The following is a 20852-nucleotide window of genomic DNA, read 5'->3' on the forward strand; positions in this document are numbered from 1 at the left end:
CGCTTAAATGTCTTGTGTTTCGACGTTTGGTCGATTCAATCCCTGAACATGTATGTGAGGTTGAAAAATATATCACTTCTAAGTGCAAACATGTGCTTGTTGATCCGTGTTATATTACTTCATCATAAACTTGCATTGATTATGTATACATGATAATTTAAGTTTACATACATACATTGAATAGTCAAAATGCAATACCAAACCTTGATAGCACTTTGATATATATATATATATATATATATATATATATATATATATATATATATATGTGTGTGTGTGTGTGTGTGCGCGCGCACGCTTATTAATTAATGCATTTCAATTGAAGTTATTAGTTAAAACTAAGTGGTATTGAAAGCTTATAGTAAACAGCTATAAATAATACATCTATCCACCTTATTCAACCATCTAGCTTGCATGATCATTATTGTCCTAAACATGTAAGCCATTATACATGAATGCGAAATCATCAGGAGCCCAAAGATATACATTGAATTCATATCATATCTTACAATCCACTTCTTAATGCCATCTCCCACAACCCACCAACATTTTATAACAACTACTAAAATACCACAAACATGGCAAGACCGAACTATGGAGAGGGAAAGACACAAAAATCATAGTGACAGTGCCATGGTAGGTTTTGCTTCAGGGCACTCTTGAATTCTTATCATTTTTGGACTTCATTTATCCCCATTTTTTTCTTCAGAATTTTCACTTTTTGTTGCTCACTAGTTTTGAAATCCATGTATTACCTGAGTTAATTTAATATATATATATATATATATATATATATATATATATATATATATATATATATGTCAAAACATTTGAGAACTTTTAATTTATAAGAAAATAAGAAAGTAATGAATTATTATAATTGAAATGTTTTTTATTTTTTAAATTTAAACAAATAATTTAAACAAATAAATAAACAAAATAAATTAATGAAATTTAATTTAGAAATTTTAAAATTAAAAGGTAAGTTCATTTATAAAACTGATATTCATTGATTACAACATTTATTGCAATTATTATATTAAAGTATTATATGAAATTTAATTAAATAGAAAAACTCATAAAATGATATGTGAAAAAAAAAATTAATTCAAAATAACTACAAAATTACATTTGGCAAACTGAATGAGAGTGGGACATGTGACATTTTTTATTTACATTTATTAGAATTGATTTAAAACTAAAAGGTAAGTTCATTAATAAAGTTGATATCTATTTATTACTATATTTATTGCAATTATTATATTAAAATATTACGTGAAATTCAATAAAATAAAAAAAAATTTATAAAATGACAAGTGCAAAAAAATAATTTAAAATAACTACAAAATTACATTAAGTGTAACATATGACAAAAAACCTTTTATTTATTAGAGTAGATTTTTTCTATTCCAAATTTATTGTATTGTTTGTAAATACAAATTAAAGAGTAAAATGGAGAGAAGTTGATGAAACCGAGAAGAAATGTTACAATTTTTTGATGTTCACTAGTTCTTTTTACGGAAAAAAAAATTAAAAAGAAAAAAAGTCCTTTCAATTTGAAAGGATTTAAAAGATGATCTTGAAAATAAAACTAGAATGTAATTTTTTTTCCTTTTATTTGCCTTTCATTTATTTTTATTTCGGATCTTTTTATTTTTCTTCTTTTATTTTCTCTCTCTTCTTCATGAAGAATTTTTTGGTGATACTTTTATTATTGTTTGTTATTATTATTTATTGGTGATACTTTTTTTTTATTGTTTGTTATTATTATTTTTTCTACTTTCATAGGGCCAAGATAAACAAGCGACTGAAATCGGAAAACTAATAAAATAAAAAATAAAGAGAAAAAGCACATGGACAGCATATATATTTTTGTAATAAATTGCATAAAAATGGGTAAATATAAATAAGGAAAACGATTGCGGTTAAAGCCAAAATTATAGAAATAAGTAGACAACGAGGGTTTTCATTTTCATCAGAATCTCTTTCTTTCTCTCAAAATAATTTATCTTCTCTTTTATTGGAAAATATTTAGATCGATTTTACCATCTCCAAGGCTCCGATCAACCCTCATTAGGGTATGTCCTTCATCAATCTACACCCAATTTCCCCCAATTTGTCTTTAATTTGTTTGTAGAATCTGATTTTAAGTATTTTTAGTAGATAAAAAATCAAAACCATAAAATTGATGTTGTTTGAACATACATGGATCATCATTGCTTGAGGGAAAAGGGTTTTTCCTTGGGGATTATAAATGTGTTGATGATCGTCTTTCTTGGTAGGGCTTTTTTCTGTTGAAGGGGCTTTAAATTGGTAACTTAATACAAGCTCTGGAGTCCGTTGATGATAAAAAGGTACAGTTTTTTCGATTATTTGTGTTTTATTTTTGATTTTTCGAACTGGGTTTTGTGGGAAATTATGCTGTTTGTTGACTTGTTTTGAGAAGCTTTTTATTTGTCGATGGAAGTTGTTTGATTTTGCTTATTCGAACTGGAAAATTTTCATTAGCAGGATTAAAACGGAATTAAAAACAACGAAACAAAATTAAACCCAGAAAATTTATTTGTTTACCCAAATGCCGATTGCTAGGTAAAAAAAAAACGAAAAAGGCACCTTCTTTTGTCAAATGCTGATTGCAAGATTATACTTGTGTTCTTTCATGTTTCTTGTCATTAAAAGATGCGTGAAAAATTGGGGCAATTCTTGATTATGGTTGAATTCCTGCTTAATTTTATCAGGCAACGAAATTTTTATAGGGTTTGAACCTATGGCATTGTGAAAAGAAAGGAGAAGCTTGTAGGGTTTCTTTCAATCTTTTATAGAATTCCTTATGTTATCATGTATGCCTTTAAGTAATGATCAAAAACTGTGACTGTGGTGTTAAATCACTCGGGTATTGAAATGTACATTAAAATTATGAAATCTCTCTTGATTTGGAACAAAGAGAGCTTATGTGTGTGTTTTTTTAATCATATTTTGTGCTATTAGTAAAGTCAAACGAGCACATACTATTTAGGGTTTTATTTTATACTATTTGTCACTCGTAGCAATTTCTTATTCTTGTTCCATGTTTAGCAACTATTGGTCAAATTTCTCCGTTTATAAAGGTTATATTTTACCTAGTATTAATTTAAAAAGGTTGTGCTCTTGTTCTTTTGTCGATTAGCTTAGCTTCCATTTTCTGTCTTGTTTTGGATTATATCAGGAGTCAAAAGCACTTTCATGTTTTTTCTTATTGGTACTGTTATGACTTTTTTTTTATAATTTTGAAAATGCACTACAGAAAATGCATTTAAGTGATAAAGAATTGCAGTTTCTACTTTTTTCCATCTAAATCAACGGGTGTTGTTTCTTTCTGAATTCTGAATTAGTGGACTTAAAACACTTAATGGGGAGACGACTTAATATGGTAATCTTAATCTATAAGTGGGTGTTTTTTCTAGACTAAAATCAAAATGAACGACTTAATAGTGAACATCAGAAAAAGAGACTTTCCATTTAGTTATAACTCTTTATCAGATATATTTTAAACATCATTTATCTAGACAAGACTTAATGGGAAAAAAAGAAACATACCCACCCTCTATGTACTATGCCTAGAAGGTGAAAGGTGGAAGGTACTCTAACAGTTAGCATAAACTTAATAGAGGAAAAGAATGGTGAAATTTAGCATTTGTTTCAACTTATATAACCTTTTTATAAGGTGTGTGGTGTCATATTAGTTGACTGAACTTGTGATGTAGTGAAACGTCAAGAATATTTCAATTTTCAAGCATCATATGTAATACATTGCCTATCGGCGTATTATTTAACTTAAGTTTATTAGAGTTCCAAAAGGTGCAATTTTATAAATTTTTATGGACAACGTAATGTGGTTGCAAATTTAGACTTTAGAGTGCCATATTAAGGTTAGGCTATTAATGCTTTTTCATGTAGTCCCCTCATTTTCGCCTTCTTGCATTTAGTTTCTGTTTTTGGTGAGATTCATCTTGTTAAACCACTCCTAAAAGTACATATCCACATCTGTTCAGATCCTATAATGTATGTTTTTATATATAATAAAACCCTCTAAAAGGGGTGTTCTTTTTGACTTAATGAACTTAGTAGGGGCATGGCCTAAAGTGTTTCTTTTTTGACCTAATGCAGAAAGAACGACTTCCTATACGAAGTCTTTGAAAGGAAGCTTTTTCCTCATTACCTCCTGTTTTTTTACGAATTTGCCCTCGTATTCTCAAATGTTTTTTAGACATCATTTATCCAGACAACACTCACTAGAAAAAAGTAACATGGTCTAAGTTTGGTGGACATAAAACAAATTCTTGTTATCTTCTTGAAACGTTTCTTGATTGTGTGTTATGAAGTCTATACATAAGATTATTCTAGGGTTTCTTATGTTATCTTTATAATGTTAAAACTTAAAAAGATTGTATTTTTATTCATTTATCAGGATTTTCTTGCAAATCATAAATCAAAAAGATGGGACAACGAAACATGGTTTATACGGGTCCAATACTTGAAACAGAACATGGTCATCTTCATCCAGAACCTTATGGTGGAATCCCAAGCTTCAACCCTCAACACCTGCCCGAAAATCATACAATATTACCACCACTGCCCGGAAACAGACCTGCTTTCAACCCTCAACACCTGCCCGAAAATCATGCCCCCCTGCCCCCCCACACAATGACTCAATACGATCATCATCATCATAACGTATACATGACACCTCCTGGTGCTAGAGTCTTTCCAGTTGCCATCAATCATGGGATTCCAGATCAGATTCCATTTTCCATTCGTGGAAGGAATGATGGTCAGTTTATGGATGGAATTGGAATTGGAATTGGAATTAATGGTGCATTTAAGAGAAAGAATGCAGAAGGGTTTCCAGGGAATCTTCACTACTTTTATCCAGCAGCAGCACCTGGGCCGAGTTCTTCGGTTGCGATTCCGATGAACACAGAGGGGGGAATGATGGATGGCAGTTCTGGTTCGTTTGCGATTCCGGAGTTTAGAGGGGGGAATAGAGGAGGTTCTGGTGGAATTGGGGTTGACCCTGTTTTGGCTCATAGTAGCGGGCATTTGATTCCAGGGAATTATGGTGTGCCTGCACCATGGTTGGATCAGCAGTTTTGTGGGAATGGTGGTGATTCCATTTCCGGTGCTTTTTCATGGAATCATGCTCCCGGTTTACCTTATCTTCAAGGTATTTTTTATCAATAATTGTTTAGATTTTCATTAATTTGTATTTAGTGTGAGAATCGCAAGAATTTACCTTTGGGAATGATCCAAATCCAATCACAAGATTTCCATTTTTGGTGACTTTTAAAATTAATTACTTGGCAAGTATTACTATCATCACAATTCACAAAGCATTGAAGTATTGTTTGGTATGCCGGAATCGGAGAAGGAATGGAATGATTAATTTGCATGGGAATGGAAAAAACAAAACTGTTTGTTGTGCTTGATGGAAGAGAAGGAATCTGATCCCTTTCATTTTGTTAATTTTCATACAAATTGGGAAATTGTTAAATTTTAATGACACGAATCTCTTTTATGCATTTCATGGTTTTAATTAAATTATGATTTTATTATTTAAAATTAACTAGATTCTTTTTTATTATAATCTTATTTCGGTCTTAATGAGCTTTTATTATGTGTTTAGTTTATAGTTTTGTAAATAGCAAATTCTGTAACTATACTGTAATTTTGTCTTACACAGGGACCATTTCTGTAATTGCAGTATTATAGGGATTATTCTATATATATCACTATTACATACGGACCATTTCTGTATCTTTTTGTTACACAGGGACCATCACTATAATTTCACAATTACAAAGGGGCCATCTCTGTAATTGTGTCTTACATAGAGACCTTTACATAATTTTTACACAAGGACCATTAGTGTAATTTTCCAAACATAGGGACCACCAGACGATTTTACAGGGACCATTTCTGTAGTTTTCTTAAAACATATGCACCACTAGATAACTTTACAGGCCAACCAAACACCATCATGGAATGTAATGACCCATTCCATTCCATTACCTTTGTCATTCCATTTCCAAACAAAACCCTAATAAAACATTCCAATTAAATGAAATCCAATTTAAAATTTTTGTTTAATGCAGGACATATGAACGAGGCTGCAAACATCGGATTACATGGATATGGAAACAGGAATTCCGGAGCTTTTGTGCATGGACCCCACAATCTCCACCACCCACCACTACCACCGATGCCGCCAATGCAAGGGCACAATATGAATATGGAGTTCCATTCTCAGTTAGCATCAACATCACTCAGACTTCCTGCAAACACCGCCACCATAAATCCTTTTCAAAATGGGATGGAACCACCTGGGCCCGGGCCTAGATTTGTGGGTCCCACACCGACACCGCCAACTGGGCTTAGGGTTTATCGGCCCCACAGACGCGAGTTGATGCTTGAGGCGACTGCAAGGCATCGTGGCTTTCCTCATCTCAGAGTTCTCCCTGAAGATGTATTCATGCAAAATTCTCTCTAGTAATTATATTATTACTTACTTATTTATGCAAGGAACTGGAGTTCATACCAGTTTATGAAGCCGTGTTCTAATTTGTTACCAAGTTTTATATCTGTCTATGCAACCATATAGGTAAATAATGCATAAAATGGTAGCAAACTGAAAACATGGCTCTGCATAAATTGGTAAAAAAGTAACTTCTTTGCGTAAATAAGTTTTTCGCCTTTATAAGAATAACCTTCATGCTCCGGTTTTAAATAATTCTCCCTCCATTTCAAAATAAATACAACAATTCTTTGGTTTTGTGAGATTTGGCCGGAATAGGAATTCAATTCCATTCTGGTCTTGTTCTTGGTTGCAATATGATTATGGAATTGAAGTTCAACATTCCATCCTCTAATTCACAGTATTTCCCTCGTTAAAAATAGGGTTTAGGTCATTTTTGGTCACTTAACTTTTGACTTTGTGCTCATTTAGTCACCTAACTTTTCGATTTGTGTACATTTAGTCACTAAACCGTTAAAATAAAGTTATAAAAATGAGCACAAAGCGAAAAGTTTGGGGACCTTTTAAAACTTAAAATGAGTTAAGTGACCAAATGAGCAGAAAGCCAAAAGTTAAGTGATAAAAAATGACCTAAACCCTTAAAAGTACTCAAGTACACTTTTGTCCCTAGAATTTCACAAGTCAATGACTCTTACCTCTCCTGGTTTACCTCATCTCTCATGAATTCCATTCCACTTGTGTTGCAAAATTCAATTTCCTTATATTCCATATCCATCAAATTCCAATTCCTCTTATAGATTCATTTTTTTTTTCCCAAAACATTCTTTGATCCAAACGCCCGGTTAGCATTATAAGATTGTAGTAAATAGTAAACCTTGGATCTAAATTCCAAGAAAAACAAAATCTTGGGTTTGTTACTTTGACTAATTCATGTGTTTTTGACATGTAGGGAGTTGCAATCCTTGATATTTCTGGTTACCATGAAGTAGGACATTCAGTTGATCATCACAGAGACATGCGCCTAGATATCGATCACATGTCATATGAGGCAAGTTGTTAAACAATCATTAACAATAATAAAAAAAAAAAAAGGTTCACATTTCCTTTTTTAACCCATTCGAAAGAACCACATTTACATCAATGAGATAAAGATTATAATTTTTCGTAATGGGATTACATACAAAGATATTGTCACGTGATTCTTGCAATATTTTTGTTTCTATTTAGGAACTTCTTGCACTTGGTGAACAAATTGGAAGCGTTGGGTCACGTTTATCGGATGATTTTGTTGTAGAACATCTAAAAACAAGAGTATTTACATCATCCAAATCTTGCAATGATCAAGAACTTAACTCTTGCGTAATTTGTCAGGTATTTCATATCATAAAATAGCAACTTGTTTGATAAGTAAAAAAAAAAAAAATGAAGGATTTGTGATTTGTGTGTTTATTACAGACAAATTATGATGATGGAGAAGAAATAGGGGTGGTAGATTGTGGGCATGAGTACCATGTGGAGTGTGTTAAAAAGTGGTTGGTGGTGAAGAACACATGCCCGGTTTGCAAATCAACAGCACTTGCTGGACAACCAAAGGAGTCGGTGTCATGAAAAGGAATCCAAGAGAAATGGAAAGGGAAACATGAGAGCTTGAAAAAGATTTGGGCATCGTGTTTTTCTTTTTATATATATAAAAATATATTATATATATAAGAGTAAAAATGAGAGAAAGAAAGGTGATGGTGTTGTTTCTCTTGTTATAAATTATGGTAAATATTGAAAACGTGGGTTGGTTGGTTGAACCTTTTTGTACAGACTTTTTTTCCTGTTGGTTCACTGGGTGTCTGTCGGTGGATTGGATGATGATGGATGATGTTGTTTGGGGTATGGATGTACTTATGAATGTTAATATCAGGTTGAACATTCTTCATTCAATCTCTTTTTACTTTTTTTGCTGGTTTTAATAATGCTAACTTCACTTTCCAAGTTTGTTTTGAAAAAAAAAAAAACAAGATATTATTTACATAACAACTTCAAAACAAGTTTTAAAGCTTCTCTTTTTTCTTCGTGCAGAGATATATATAGTTGAGTACTTTACATCAGAAACTCAAGCAAAAACTTTTTATTTTCCCATCTGGCTGGTTGTGTGTACAAAAACTTGGTTTACACGTACAATTGAAGTTTTATCTCTTGTAAAAGTCCTTGTATTTTGCCTCATGGGGAAAAAAAGAAAGAATTTAATAAATGTTCGTAGATTTGAGATTTTATAACAAAAGTCATTTTCTTACAAATAAAATTTGACCGTTTGACAAAAATTTAAGAATTTTTTTATTTTTATTTATTTATTATTATTTTTTTTGGGTTTCAATTTAGTTTTATTACTACTTCTATTTCATATTTATTGTCAATTTTTGATTTTTAAAATCTATATTTTTTAACTTTATTTTTAAATATTTTTGATTTTGATGTATAATACTCTATACAAAATGGATTGTGTTTTTAATGCTTTTCATTGTTATAAGTTTCATCAAGTAATATATAAAAAATAAAAAATAAAAAATAAACAATGAGACATAATGAGTATTTTATTATAATCATATTTTATTCTTTTTATCTAATCACAAATAATTTCATTGTAATTTTACTGGCTATTTAGATAACCTCAAAGTATTTTCATTAGTCTTAATTTATGTTCCATTTGTTATCTTATTATATTTTTACATTTTCTAAAAAAACATTATCATGTTATAATATAATTATATTATTTTTTCTAACATATGATATTATTATCTAACAAAAATATAATTATATTATCTTAGTAAAATTTTTTAAATAGGTGTTTTTTTGTAATTTTTATATTATTATTTATATTAAAATTTAGTAAGTCATTTAAAAATATAGTGAGACGATGTGTGTTTGGTACGTAGAACAATATAGTAAGACGATGAAATAAGATTATAGAAAATCATTTTAAAAAACCTTTAAATTTTGATATTATTTTTGAAAAAGATCGTATTTTGTTACCAACAGTCAATAAATATTTTACGGGATAATATCACTGAGGCTTAACAAACTTTGCTAGTTTGTTTTAAAAGGTTCCCAATGCTTTTTTTGGTAGTCTAACTTAAAGTTTGTTTTTACCTACTATTTTAAACCCTTAATCTATTATACAAGGTTATAATGCCACATGCACAATTTAGTACACTGGGATCCTATGTGTAAACTTAGTCAAGTTCACAATATGTTCACGATTTCTGCAAAACAAAGATTCGATGAAACGACCACATATGAGTAGTCAAACCACTAATTGTTGGAGGAGGCTGGGTTCACGATTTTTACTGAAACCACCATATTAGCTTCCTTCCACATAAAATAACTCCAAACACGAGCTCAAAAACCAGGGTCTCAAATCCAACAAAGTTACCACTTGGAAGAGACATTTAATCAAAAGGTTTGTGTGCAAAAAGTTTTCATCTTAAATGCGAATATAATTTCTTTACATTGTTCGCATGGGAACATGTAATGATCCGTTGACAAATTATAAGGATGGTCGACAAGCCTATATGATAAGGCAAACATTGTTAAATGTTCTTTGCTAAACTTAGGTGGGTGTTTTTTTGAAAACCACAAACGAATTAAGTGGAAGTCTACTCGTAATATTTCAACGAGAACCCATAGTTCGAGTTCCTTTACAGAGCAAACCAAATCTCATAGGGATTTTCAGGGTAAAATTCCCCACATGTGGTACCATAAGAGTTAGTTTAAGGGAATTGAACTCCCAATCTCACATCCCACATGGATATAAAACCCGATGCATCAACCCAGCTAGATTGGACATCACTTGCACTTAGGTGGGTGTTGATTTGACTTTTGAGAAGGAGAAAAAAAAATTGAATTGGTAAGCGTTTGCAGACGTTGTGAACCCAAAAAACCCTAAAGCCCTTAATGTGTGTGTGTGAAAAACATGAGTTCTTGAGTTTTAAAGAGGATCAGTGGTAGAAGGAGAAGACCGACATTGATGTGGCTATATTATTAATGACAAGCAAGGGTAAGTTCATTTTTCTTAAAAGAGTAAATTATACGAATGTATAGGGTAATTTTATATTTGGTTCCTAACTTAATTTTTTAATTCAGAAGGTCTCTATTGTTTGTTTATATTACGCGTTTGGTCTCTGTCTTATTTAAAATGATTATTTTATCATTGATTTTTTAATTTATTTAAACAAACACACCCCAACCCTACCCTCACCTTACCTTACTGCCTCGCATTTTTTTTTCTATTTAAATAATAGTATTTTTAGATAAGATAGAAACAAACACATAGCAAAAACAAATAGTTGGGACCAAACGCATAAAAAAACAAACAATAAGGACCTTGCTTAAATTACCCAAAACCATACGGACCATTCATGTAATTTACTCTTCTTAAAATGGTTTTTTTAAGATACAGACCATTCATGTAATTTACTCTTCTTAAAATGGTTTTTTTAACATGGGGAAATGGACTTTAATCCCTTAGACCACCAAAAAAAACATTAAAAAAACATTAAGGATCTTTTAAAACAAAAACACAGTGACATAGTTTGTACTTTGTAGGGCCTCAATGGCATTATCTTCTTTTTTATCGGCTAAAATCATAGACATTTGCAATTTCTTGTCCTCTTTGTTTGAAAAAAGTAAAAGTCACAACTTAATTCGTAAAATGAATTTATTACAATCAAAATTGGTAAAATTTTGCTGACAAACTGGATCATGATTGGGTAGAGTGGTAAGAAATATATTTTGTTGCATATTTTTGGTTAAAATGTGCGAGTTCATTACACAACCAACTATTAACCCTTTCACACTATGGAAGGATTCATTTTTAGACGCTCCACATCGTCAATACATCACATTTTTTAAGACGATTTTATAAGATCAAAGATTTTGATGCTCAAGAAACCATCAAAACAAACATCCCAAATTACTTCAATGGAATGTTAAAAACGAAAACTGTTATAAATCTTAAGAACAAGTATCCAAATATATAATACATGATCCGATCCATAGTAGTTAACAAATCAAGTAATACAAAAAAACCAGAAAATTTTGAAGCCTCGTCACTGAATTTCTTGTTAAAAGCTCAAAAACTAACCTGATATCAAACATATCACCAGAAACTTCAAAAATCTTGATCCTCATTCTCCCCCATTTTCATCAACTAGAACAGCAACCAACTTTCTTGACAGCAGAAACATCATCTTTTGATCCAACATTAATTGTTTGCCCTTTAGGCAAAGCCCCAGGATCATTCCCAATATCAAGTGCTTTTCGGCTTACCACATGATATATCTGTGTAAGAACTTCAGTGAAAGAATCCTCCACATTCATGGCCTCAAGAGCTGATGTCTCCATAAAATACGTGTTTTCTTTTTCTGCAAATGTCTTTGCATCTTCTGTGGAAACTGCACGCAAGTGACGCAAGTCTGCTTTGTTTCCTACTAACATTATCACAATGTTTGAGTCGCTGTGATCTCTGAGCTCTTTCAACCATCTTTCAACGTTTTCAAAGGTTACATGGCGTGTTGTGTCGTACACAATCAAAGCACCAACAGCTCCTCTGTAGTAAGCACTCGTGATTGCACGATACCTGTAGCCAGAAATCAGAAAATAGAAAGTGTAATTTGATTCTTACTATCTTCCCCCAATTGTGATTGTAAACCCTAAAAAACCCATAAGTTGAGACAAAACCTTCATCCGATTATCATTTCACTTAGTACGTGATTGAATCGGGTTCAATCGAAGCAAACATAGAAAAAAGAAGGAGAAGAAGAAAACGAACCTTTCTTGGCCAGCAGTATCCCAAATCTGAGCCTTGATGATCTTTTCATCAACGCGAATACTCCTGGTGGCGAATTCAACACCGATTGTTGATTTAGATTCAAGACTAAACTCGTTCCTAGTGAACCTGGAAAGCAGATTAGATTTTCCGACACCGGAGTCTCCGATGAGAACGACTTTGAAGAGATAATCGTAGTCATCGTCAGCTCTATACGCCGCCATCAGGTTTCAGTTAGTATGATTCGATGAGAGCTTCGGTTGAAGAATGAGTATATCAAGTAAACTACTTCAAAGTCTTCGATTCTTAAAAGACGATGAGCAACGAGCAGGGACGATTCATGTAGACGCAAAGAAGCGCCGACCCGTCTCGAAGCTGAAGAGATGTTGGGCTGGCAAGGAACTGTCAACGAGGGAACTAATTTGCTCTTTTATCTCTGAATTTCATTTTAAAAATATATGAGTAAAAAAGAAAGTATAAAATATATGTGGTTTTCAAAAATGTTGTCCCTACGAATGTATAAGGTCAAACTAACTATAAAATATAATATGGTTTTCAAAATTGTTGCCCCTATGATATCAGGTCAAACTTGGAAGGGGTGTTAACTTTCTTTCCCTGTTATACATGTGGTTAGGTTTTTATTGCATTTTTATTGTAATAATCGTCCCACTGTGTGCATATTAGTTTTGTATGTATATGCTCATCTTTAATTCTGGTCTTATTGAAAGTATGTACTTTTTCCCGTTTGTAACAATCACAATTATATTATTTTTACTTTGTGGATTGGTGTTTTACTTAAACCATAAGGTATGAGCAACTAGATGTAATATCATTTTGGTATCACATCACATGTCACATCATTAATGGTGTTATAAGGCTGTGGAGAGTGGTCTCAACCAAACCACCAGCCAACTCAGCATCACCTAAGTATTTTAGTATTTCACAACCAACCCACTAGGTTGTGGAAATGGTGTTCACGAGTGGGTTGGTGGTGAAGGAACAAAAAGAAGGAGAGAGAAGTAGAGAGAAAATGAAATTCACGTCTTTTGATTGGGTGTCTTCATGCGTCTTTAGCACCACTACAACCCACTCCACACTCAACCCACCAGCCTATGGGGCGGTGTTCACCATTGGGTTGGTGTGCCACGTAAATGCCACATAGGAAACTCACGCGTGAATACATTCCCACACCGGATAGCCTAACATTAACACCAAGTGGGGAAATGGACAACATGTTGTATCTTGTTATGACACCAACTTTTTTTCTATTTTATAATTTATTTTGATTTTTTTTTTAATTTAGACAAATATTTTTTAAATATAACATAATGTTTTAAAATTATAAATAGCAATTAAAAATTTTAAAGATTAAAATTAACATAAAGACTAAATTACACATAATATCCAAAAACAAAAAAAAAGAAATAACATCCAAATTAAAAAAAAAAAATACAACGCTATTTGTTATCGTTATTGTTACCAAAGAAGATATAATTCGCCAAGTCCTCTCGAAGTTGTTTGTGTTTATTTGCGTACTGGATGTCAACAACGCGATGCAAATAATCTGTTGTTCCTGGTTGAAACTGAACGTGTCTGGGCTCCGTTGGGATATAGTGTGCAATATTTTGCCCTTTATCTTCTACTACCATGTTATGCATTATGATACATGCATACATGATATATTGTAGAGTTTCTAAATCCAATGGCCGTGTTGCATGTTCGACTATATGCCACTTCGCCTTCAGCACTCCAAAAGCACGTTCCACATCCTTACGTGCTCCTTCTTGTATTCTCTTAAAAAATTTGTCTCGTTCTTCAAACGGGTGGCGGAATGCCTTCACGAATGTGGAATGCTGAGGATATATTCCATCTGTAAGGTAATACTCATATTTGTATTCGTTTCCATTCACCATGAAAGGAGCATCTGGTGCTATTCCATTCAAAAGATTGTCGAATATTGGCGACTGATCAAGAACGTTGACGTCGTTGTTGGAACCCGCAACCCCAAAAAATGCATGCCAAATCCATAAATCTTGAGAAGTGACAATCTCTAACACCAACGAAGGTGATCTGTGATGACCACTTGCGTATTGCCCTTTCCATGCTACCGGACAATTTTTCCATTTCCAGTGCGTGCAATAAATGCTTCCGATCATTCCAGGAAACCCATGGCGTTCTTCATGCGCCGCATACAATTCTTGCAAATCATGCAACGAAGGTTTTCGCAAGTACACGTCTCCAAAAGTTTCAACAACACCCCTTGACAATGTACAAACTCTCTCTTATGATTCTTTCGGACATTCTCATATAGTCGTCCATGGTATCTGGTGACTCCCCCATAGCCATCAAACGAATGGCCGCAACACATTTCTGCAATGTTGTAAACCCTCGTCTACCTCTATCATCATATCTTAATTGAAAAAATTTGTACTTAAACATAAATTAAATACAGTTTAAAAATATATTGCATATGTTGTAAAATTAAAGAAACATGTAGTACATTTTTATTTATTTTGTATAAAAGTATAGTAAACAAACGATACCGGCTTTCCAAGGCGTTGACGATTCGTAAGAACACTTCCCTACTCAAACGAGATCTTCTTTTGAAATCTTTCACCCCGTATACACAATTATCTGCAAAGTAATCGCGATATACATGTTCGTGTCATTCCTCGCGATTTCTGTTTAACATCGCACGTCTTGTTAGTAGCGGGGCTGGGGCTGGTTGTAGCAGGTCGGTAGTGTAATAATGATACATCATCCTAAAGAAAATCTCATCATCTGAATCATCGGACGAGTCGAAAGGATCCATATTTTTTTTTGTAGATAATTGAAAGTATGTAGAGAGGAGAAAAGAAAGTGTGAATTTTTTTATAAAATGGTAGTTATTTATAGGGTAAATTGTTTTTTTTTAATAGTTATTTTTTTCTAAACCGTTGCAGTTAAAATGTTTGCAAACGGTCAAATTTCCTTCGTTTCATTCAGTCGTGACGCCAACGAGATCTAATCTCGACGAGTTGCAACGAGCGGGGGGGGGGGGGGGGGGGGGGTCCGCGTTAAGACGTCGTCGCCATGTGCCACGTCACTAACGTTATATCTCGTTTGACCCATACCGATTGCTCTTAGAGGAGGTTGTTTTCTTGAGTGAGGTTTCTGGGTTGACGTTTTATTTGGAAGAGATCATCCGATCGGAGGTCATCTATGGAAACCATTATAGTTGCTCACACCTTATCTCCCATTATATTATGGGACTAGGTTATGGGGTAAAAAACTATGCAACTGTTATTTTTGATGTTAAAAATAATTCTTTTAAACATACATTCATAGATCTTTAAGATCATGACATCACTACATATCACCCACCCGTTGGATTTATAATATATTATTTTCTCATGTTTCGTTATTTTGTATGAGACAACTTTTAAAGTAGTCTGCCTCATAATAAAACTCCACTATTCAAGCCTATAAGAGATGAAACATTGTTAGATCCACACATACATGTTTCCTTCCTAAGCATCCAAAAACCAAAACATCTTGAGATTGTTTTTTTTGCCTAAAAAGTTCTTTTTAACAAAATGACTTTTTGACTTATAGTTTTTTCCAAAATGAGGGTTTAAAATATGTTTGGATTAACTTTTAAGGAAGCAAATGCCAAAAAACTAAGTCACCAAAAGTCACAAATTCCTATTTTTAAAACCACCTCTTTTTCTTTTTGCCAAAAAGTCATTTTAAAAGGACTTTTAGATTTGCCAAACACTTTTTCAAACTTCTATTTTTTTGAAAAAACCAAAAGTCCTAAAAATCATTTTGAAAAGAAATCTCAAACACCCTCTAAAAGTAGATTTACCTTCAAAAGGATCATCCAAGAAGTTCTGAGGATCATAGGTATCTTTTTTATGACAGAAACCCCATGACACACCTAAATAAGTTAAAAAAAAATAAATTTCTTAACCATATCATGTTGATGCTTGAATACTATAGTTGTCTACAAAATAACACATTCTCCCAAAAAAAGTTCAATCATGTGTTACGACAAACTAAACATATCTCATCAACCAAAAATAATGAAATATTGATGTGATATCTAATAAAAATACGATATTCATTGATGACATATGTTGGTCAAGACCATATGTATAAGCACGAAAAAAAAATCTTAAACATGTAATGCTCTTAGACACTCTAAAACATAGCTTATAGCTTGTAAGCCAGACTGGACTCCTCATGTATCTTTTTCAACAACACACATTAACCAAATAATTATTACTAATATAAATGTTCTAAACAATAATATATGATATATTTATATGCAAGTAGAAAATTACAATACTCGAGGGTGATAAATAGCCTAACTTCTACCAAAACTTGGAGACACCCTCTCGTAAATACAAAAGAAAATGGACAGACACAAGGCCATTACATCCGAGTCTGGCCAATAAATACACACATCAATACATGGTACTCTAAGGAACATAAATTCCAATAGCATTCTCCACATGCATCTTCAAAATTGACATTTCTCGACTCTTTTCCTTTTTTAAGTATGTACATGCATCCACAACATACTTAAATTCCGCACCATAAAGATGACACGCCGAAGCTGCTTTGCAAGCTAAAAGCTCCACATTCCCTGTTCACATTGTAACACATCACATAACATCAGCTAGACAAAAATTACAACTAAAAAGACGTAAATACCCTCCTCATCCTCGTCATTGAAAATGTAACGCTAAAAAGCTTTGCATAGAAGGTGGTGGATACCTGAGGAAACTTCCGAAGCGAGTATGGTTTGGGTGAAATGACGTGTCAACCACCATCGACAACGTATTCTCCAATTCTTTTTTTGTGTGTTATCTTTAAACATATCAGGGGTATTCTTGGAATGTTTTCCGAAACTATCTTTGCCTTCACCCACACAACATGACATTCTGTCCTCGTCGCATTGAGAAAGCCTTATGAAGCAAGAAGCAAACTCTCTCCAGATATGGCAGTCTGCATATGTGGCATCTAAATGTAAAGCAATCATTTCTACCAGATTTTCCGTATTGTAGAACCCTGGAAAATTATATAAAAATCAGACAAACAGCCACTTATGATTTACAGCAATCTGAACAAAAATACTCTCAAGAAAATAAAAGGCTTTTTGATGACAAAAAGAGTCTTAGAAAATAAATGTTAGATGATAACAATAACATACCATCATGATGAAAGCTTATTAGCTTTGAAAGTGAGTGGCTACAAGTTGGATCCTTTTTTAATGTGTCCTCAAAGCATGTGCACAATTTGGTTGCATCATCATTGGAAAAATGCTCCTGAAGACTAGCTTTTAACCTTCATCATTAAAAAAAAAAAAAAAGAATTTAATTAACAAAAAGTTACAAGACATAATGAATCAACTTGACACTTAAAACCCTAACATTAAGTTTTCGGCTCTCACAAATAAATAATAAAAATGATCACCTAAAAGGAAGTGTGGCGTCAGAAATTTGAACAACATTTTCCACCTCTTCTATAGCTTCCTTCACTTGATCCCCAAACAACAGCATCTACCAACATGGAGGGTGCAAATTTAGTTACATTTGAGATAATTAGAGGGTTAAAATTGTCATTTTGATTTTAAAAGTCCCTAATCTTTTAATTGTATCTAATAGGTCATTAAGCTTCTACTGTTTACCCTGTTAAATTTTGTCCCAATGATGTAATTGAAAACACATTAATTGTTTAATGACATATTGAAAAAAGTTAAGATTAGGGACTTAAATAGCAAAACAGCAATAGTTTGTGGCTAAATAGTGACATTAACCCTAAATTAGAAAGTGCAGAGAAATGCTGCTTGCCTGTATGAGAGGAAGTAAAGCCTCAAAAGCTGGTGGAGTAGAATGAAGAGCACTTCTTAAATGCTTCACTGCAGCCTTATAGTGATCAGTGTGTACTCTCTTTTGAAAAGAGAGAAAATCCTCAAGTTCATTTGTGCTTGGAAATCTCAAAGGCATCAAGAAATTTTCAACATCTGTACATGTATATACCAAAGAAATTCATTCAATGATTGAATTTTATTTCAATAAATGTTGCAAAATCAAACCTTTATTACTTACCACGAGCATAAAATATAGAACCATATCGCTTGTTGCCAGTATGAGGGAATTGAGAAGAGTTGTCAATTTGATCACTCTCAAGAGAGTTCAAATGGAATTCCTCATATTGCATTTCCTTTTTCACATTATAATCAACCTCCATTGGAACTACTCTATTTCCATCAATTGTTTTGCCAATTCTGATGGAGGTGTTTGAATCCCTTTCGAAGGCGGAATCGGAATCTTGGACTTCAACCACACATTGTCCATTGGAATGGTCGATTCCAGACATTCCTGACTGAATGGAAGTAGAAGGCTCAAGTGAATCCTGTAATTGCATCTCTTTTTGAATGGAATTGTACCATAGATGAGAAAAGGCTAACCCCGCAACCAAATTTGCTATTGGGTCACTCGTGAAGTCTGTTTCTTGCAGAAAACTGATAGAATACCATTTAGCTTGATTAGAAATTACAATAAAGTGCTTATATATACAGAGTAAAGAATAAAAAGAAAGATTTTTGACAAAAATAACCTTATAACAGCCTGGTAAGCTCCATCTGAGTCACCTTGTGAAAGACAGTAAAGGAGGAATTCTAATTGTACATCAAACCTACCCTGTCAAAAATCCAAAACTTCAATAAGGGAAAAAGACAACATATTTATATAAATTGTATGTTACTAGACTATACATACCTTTAACCACCGCCTATTTTTTGTAATTGCAAAATTCTTTTTCATCCATACTTCGTATAAATGATGGATTTTTCTTGTTTTTGTTTTTGCAGATCCCATGTGTTCTAAAAGAGCCAATGCAGCCTACATTGCAAGTGCATAAACAAGTAATTAGTTGAGCAGCAATGACATGGGTTAAACTAAAAATAAGAGAATATTCAGAAAACTAGGCAATGGTGATCAACAATTGTTTCATCTATATATAATGCTGCTATAGTTGCATAAAGAATATGACAGGATAGAAACCATTCAATGTGCTAAAGGAACAAACAGCTACCAAACTATGGGGGAGTACTGGAAGTCAAGAGAATTCCTCCTAAACACTAATAATAATAGGACGTTTCTAGTTGATTAGATGAAATTCAAAATGCATCTCTGATTTCCAAGAACATGCATTCATACTAAATTGAGGAAGATTAGGTGTAATGGTACATGGTTTACAATGTGTACAGCCGCCTTATACAAGTTAAATCAATTGCATTCGGCTTGAATCTTGGATCATGGGATGTAGTAAGTTGATTAAGTTGAAGCGTATCTGTAATTTCTTTACAAAAGGCAAATGAATATACCCAATATTTAGTCCGATTCGTCGATAAACTGTTCTCCCTGTGCGTCCCTTTCAACAACACGCTCAACACGCCGGAAGCTTCATCCCAATTTTGACGACGAATCAGTTGTCGAAGAAGGTACCGCAGTTTATTCCGATGTTCCCACCGCAAACTACGCATATCACGCCCTGAGCCTCTCTTTAAGGTATACGAGGGCTTCGTTACAGATAATATGATTCTTTTAATGTTCCTCTTCCTCGATGATGCAACGACGACGGCGTCATCGATCTTACTCCGATTTGCCTTCGTTGCTTTTCTCTTTTTCAGTTTGTTAATGTCTTCGGCTTCATCGATTTCCATGGAAAGGTCCATTGTGTATACCAGTTTGTCAATACGTAGGGCTATTGCATTCTGTAGTTCAGATAGTTCCTGGGCGAGGTGCTCCGCAGTATTATGGCGGCGACCGAGGAAAACTGAAAGTGAGTGTTCGGCGAGCGCGACCGAAGTATTCCGGCGGGGACGTTTGAACTCCTGCAAGGGTTTTCAATTTTGTTGGGTTTGGCTTTGGCCCTTCGAAGTCTGATCCATTTCTACTAGCAGGATCCGTCAATTGGGTCCAATAGGGTTCAATTTAAAACGTAACCGGGTTTTCTATTTCTTTCTATAGTAGAAAACTGAACTTTGATAATTTTCAATTTGAGATGTATAAATTCTTTATTTTTATTTTTATTCATATTTAAGTTAAACAAATTTTTATATTTATTTATTAAAGATAAATAATTTTTAGTTTTGTCTATCTTGATTATTGCTACCGAAGTAGGTTGTTAGATGTGTTAATTGATGACACGATATAAAATATGGGTTGGGGTGGATGGATTTTTATATGTAGTGGGATGGGAGATGTAAAAAAAAAAAAAAAAAAAAAAAAAAAAAAAAAAACTCCAGTGATGTGACAAATGATTTTGGAGAGATAAAACGAAATCTTAGTCGCCTCATTTTGAACCAATCATTTGGTTACCAAAATAGAATTTGTTACCTTAAATTGTTAATATTACAGTTGGGAACAAAAAAATGCCAACAAAATGTCACATTTATGCGATCAACTCATTAAACATGGTAATCTAAAAGAATGAAAACCAACTTAGTCTTGAACTCTCATTTTGACTTGGTTA

At 33.1% G+C, this 20852-nt stretch overlaps 4 protein-coding genes across 5 annotated transcripts; 1 reads left to right on the top strand and 3 right to left on the bottom strand.

Annotated features, from left to right (window-relative positions):
• The first annotated feature begins 1930 nt into the window (after positions 1–1930).
• Positions 1931–8438, top strand: LOC145046358 (putative E3 ubiquitin-protein ligase ZFP1). 2 transcript variants are annotated; one of them, XM_078994637.1, is made up of 7 exons: positions 1931–2078; positions 2283–2354; positions 4448–5203; positions 6132–6502; positions 7461–7559; positions 7739–7882; positions 7967–8438. In XM_078994637.1, the coding sequence occupies exons 3-7, from the start codon at positions 4477–4479 to the stop codon at positions 8117–8119; spliced, it is 1494 nt and encodes a 497-aa protein (XP_078850763.1). In that variant the 5' UTR covers positions 1931–2078; positions 2283–2354; positions 4448–4476; the 3' UTR covers positions 8120–8438. The 2 variants fall into 2 exon arrangements, with proteins under 2 accessions (XP_078850763.1, XP_078850764.1); XM_078994638.1 differs by lacking the exon at positions 2283–2354 and having other exon boundaries at positions 1939–2078.
• Positions 8439–11485: 3047 nt separating this feature from the next.
• Positions 11486–12752, bottom strand: LOC145046360 (ras-related protein RABA1f). Its single transcript, XM_078994640.1, has 2 exons — positions 12330–12752; positions 11486–12137 (listed from the first exon to the last, which is right to left on the bottom strand). The coding sequence occupies exons 1-2, from the start codon at positions 12548–12550 to the stop codon at positions 11705–11707; spliced, it is 654 nt and encodes a 217-aa protein (XP_078850766.1). The 5' UTR covers positions 12551–12752; the 3' UTR covers positions 11486–11704.
• A 1031-nt stretch (positions 12753–13783) lies between these two features.
• Positions 13784–14482, bottom strand: LOC145046385 (uncharacterized). The gene has a single exon (XM_078994674.1). It carries the CDS (start codon positions 14480–14482, stop codon positions 13784–13786), a length of 699 nt encoding a protein of 232 aa, XP_078850800.1.
• A 2092-nt stretch (positions 14483–16574) lies between these two features.
• Positions 16575–20259, bottom strand: LOC145046362 (TAF RNA polymerase I subunit A). The gene is made up of 9 exons (XM_078994641.1): positions 19702–20259; positions 19094–19216; positions 18933–19015; positions 18422–18837; positions 18164–18336; positions 17787–17872; positions 17524–17657; positions 17088–17381; positions 16575–16956 (listed from the first exon to the last, which is right to left on the bottom strand). The coding sequence occupies exons 1-9, from the start codon at positions 20050–20052 to the stop codon at positions 16790–16792; spliced, it is 1827 nt and encodes a 608-aa protein (XP_078850767.1). The 5' UTR covers positions 20053–20259; the 3' UTR covers positions 16575–16789.
• Positions 20260–20852: the final 593 nt, after the last annotated feature.

This window comes from Lactuca saligna, chromosome 5 (genome assembly GCF_052625555.1).
Source record: "Lactuca saligna cultivar CGN05327 chromosome 5, ASM5262555v1, whole genome shotgun sequence".
Classification (NCBI taxonomy): domain Eukaryota; kingdom Viridiplantae; phylum Streptophyta; class Magnoliopsida; order Asterales; family Asteraceae; genus Lactuca; species Lactuca saligna.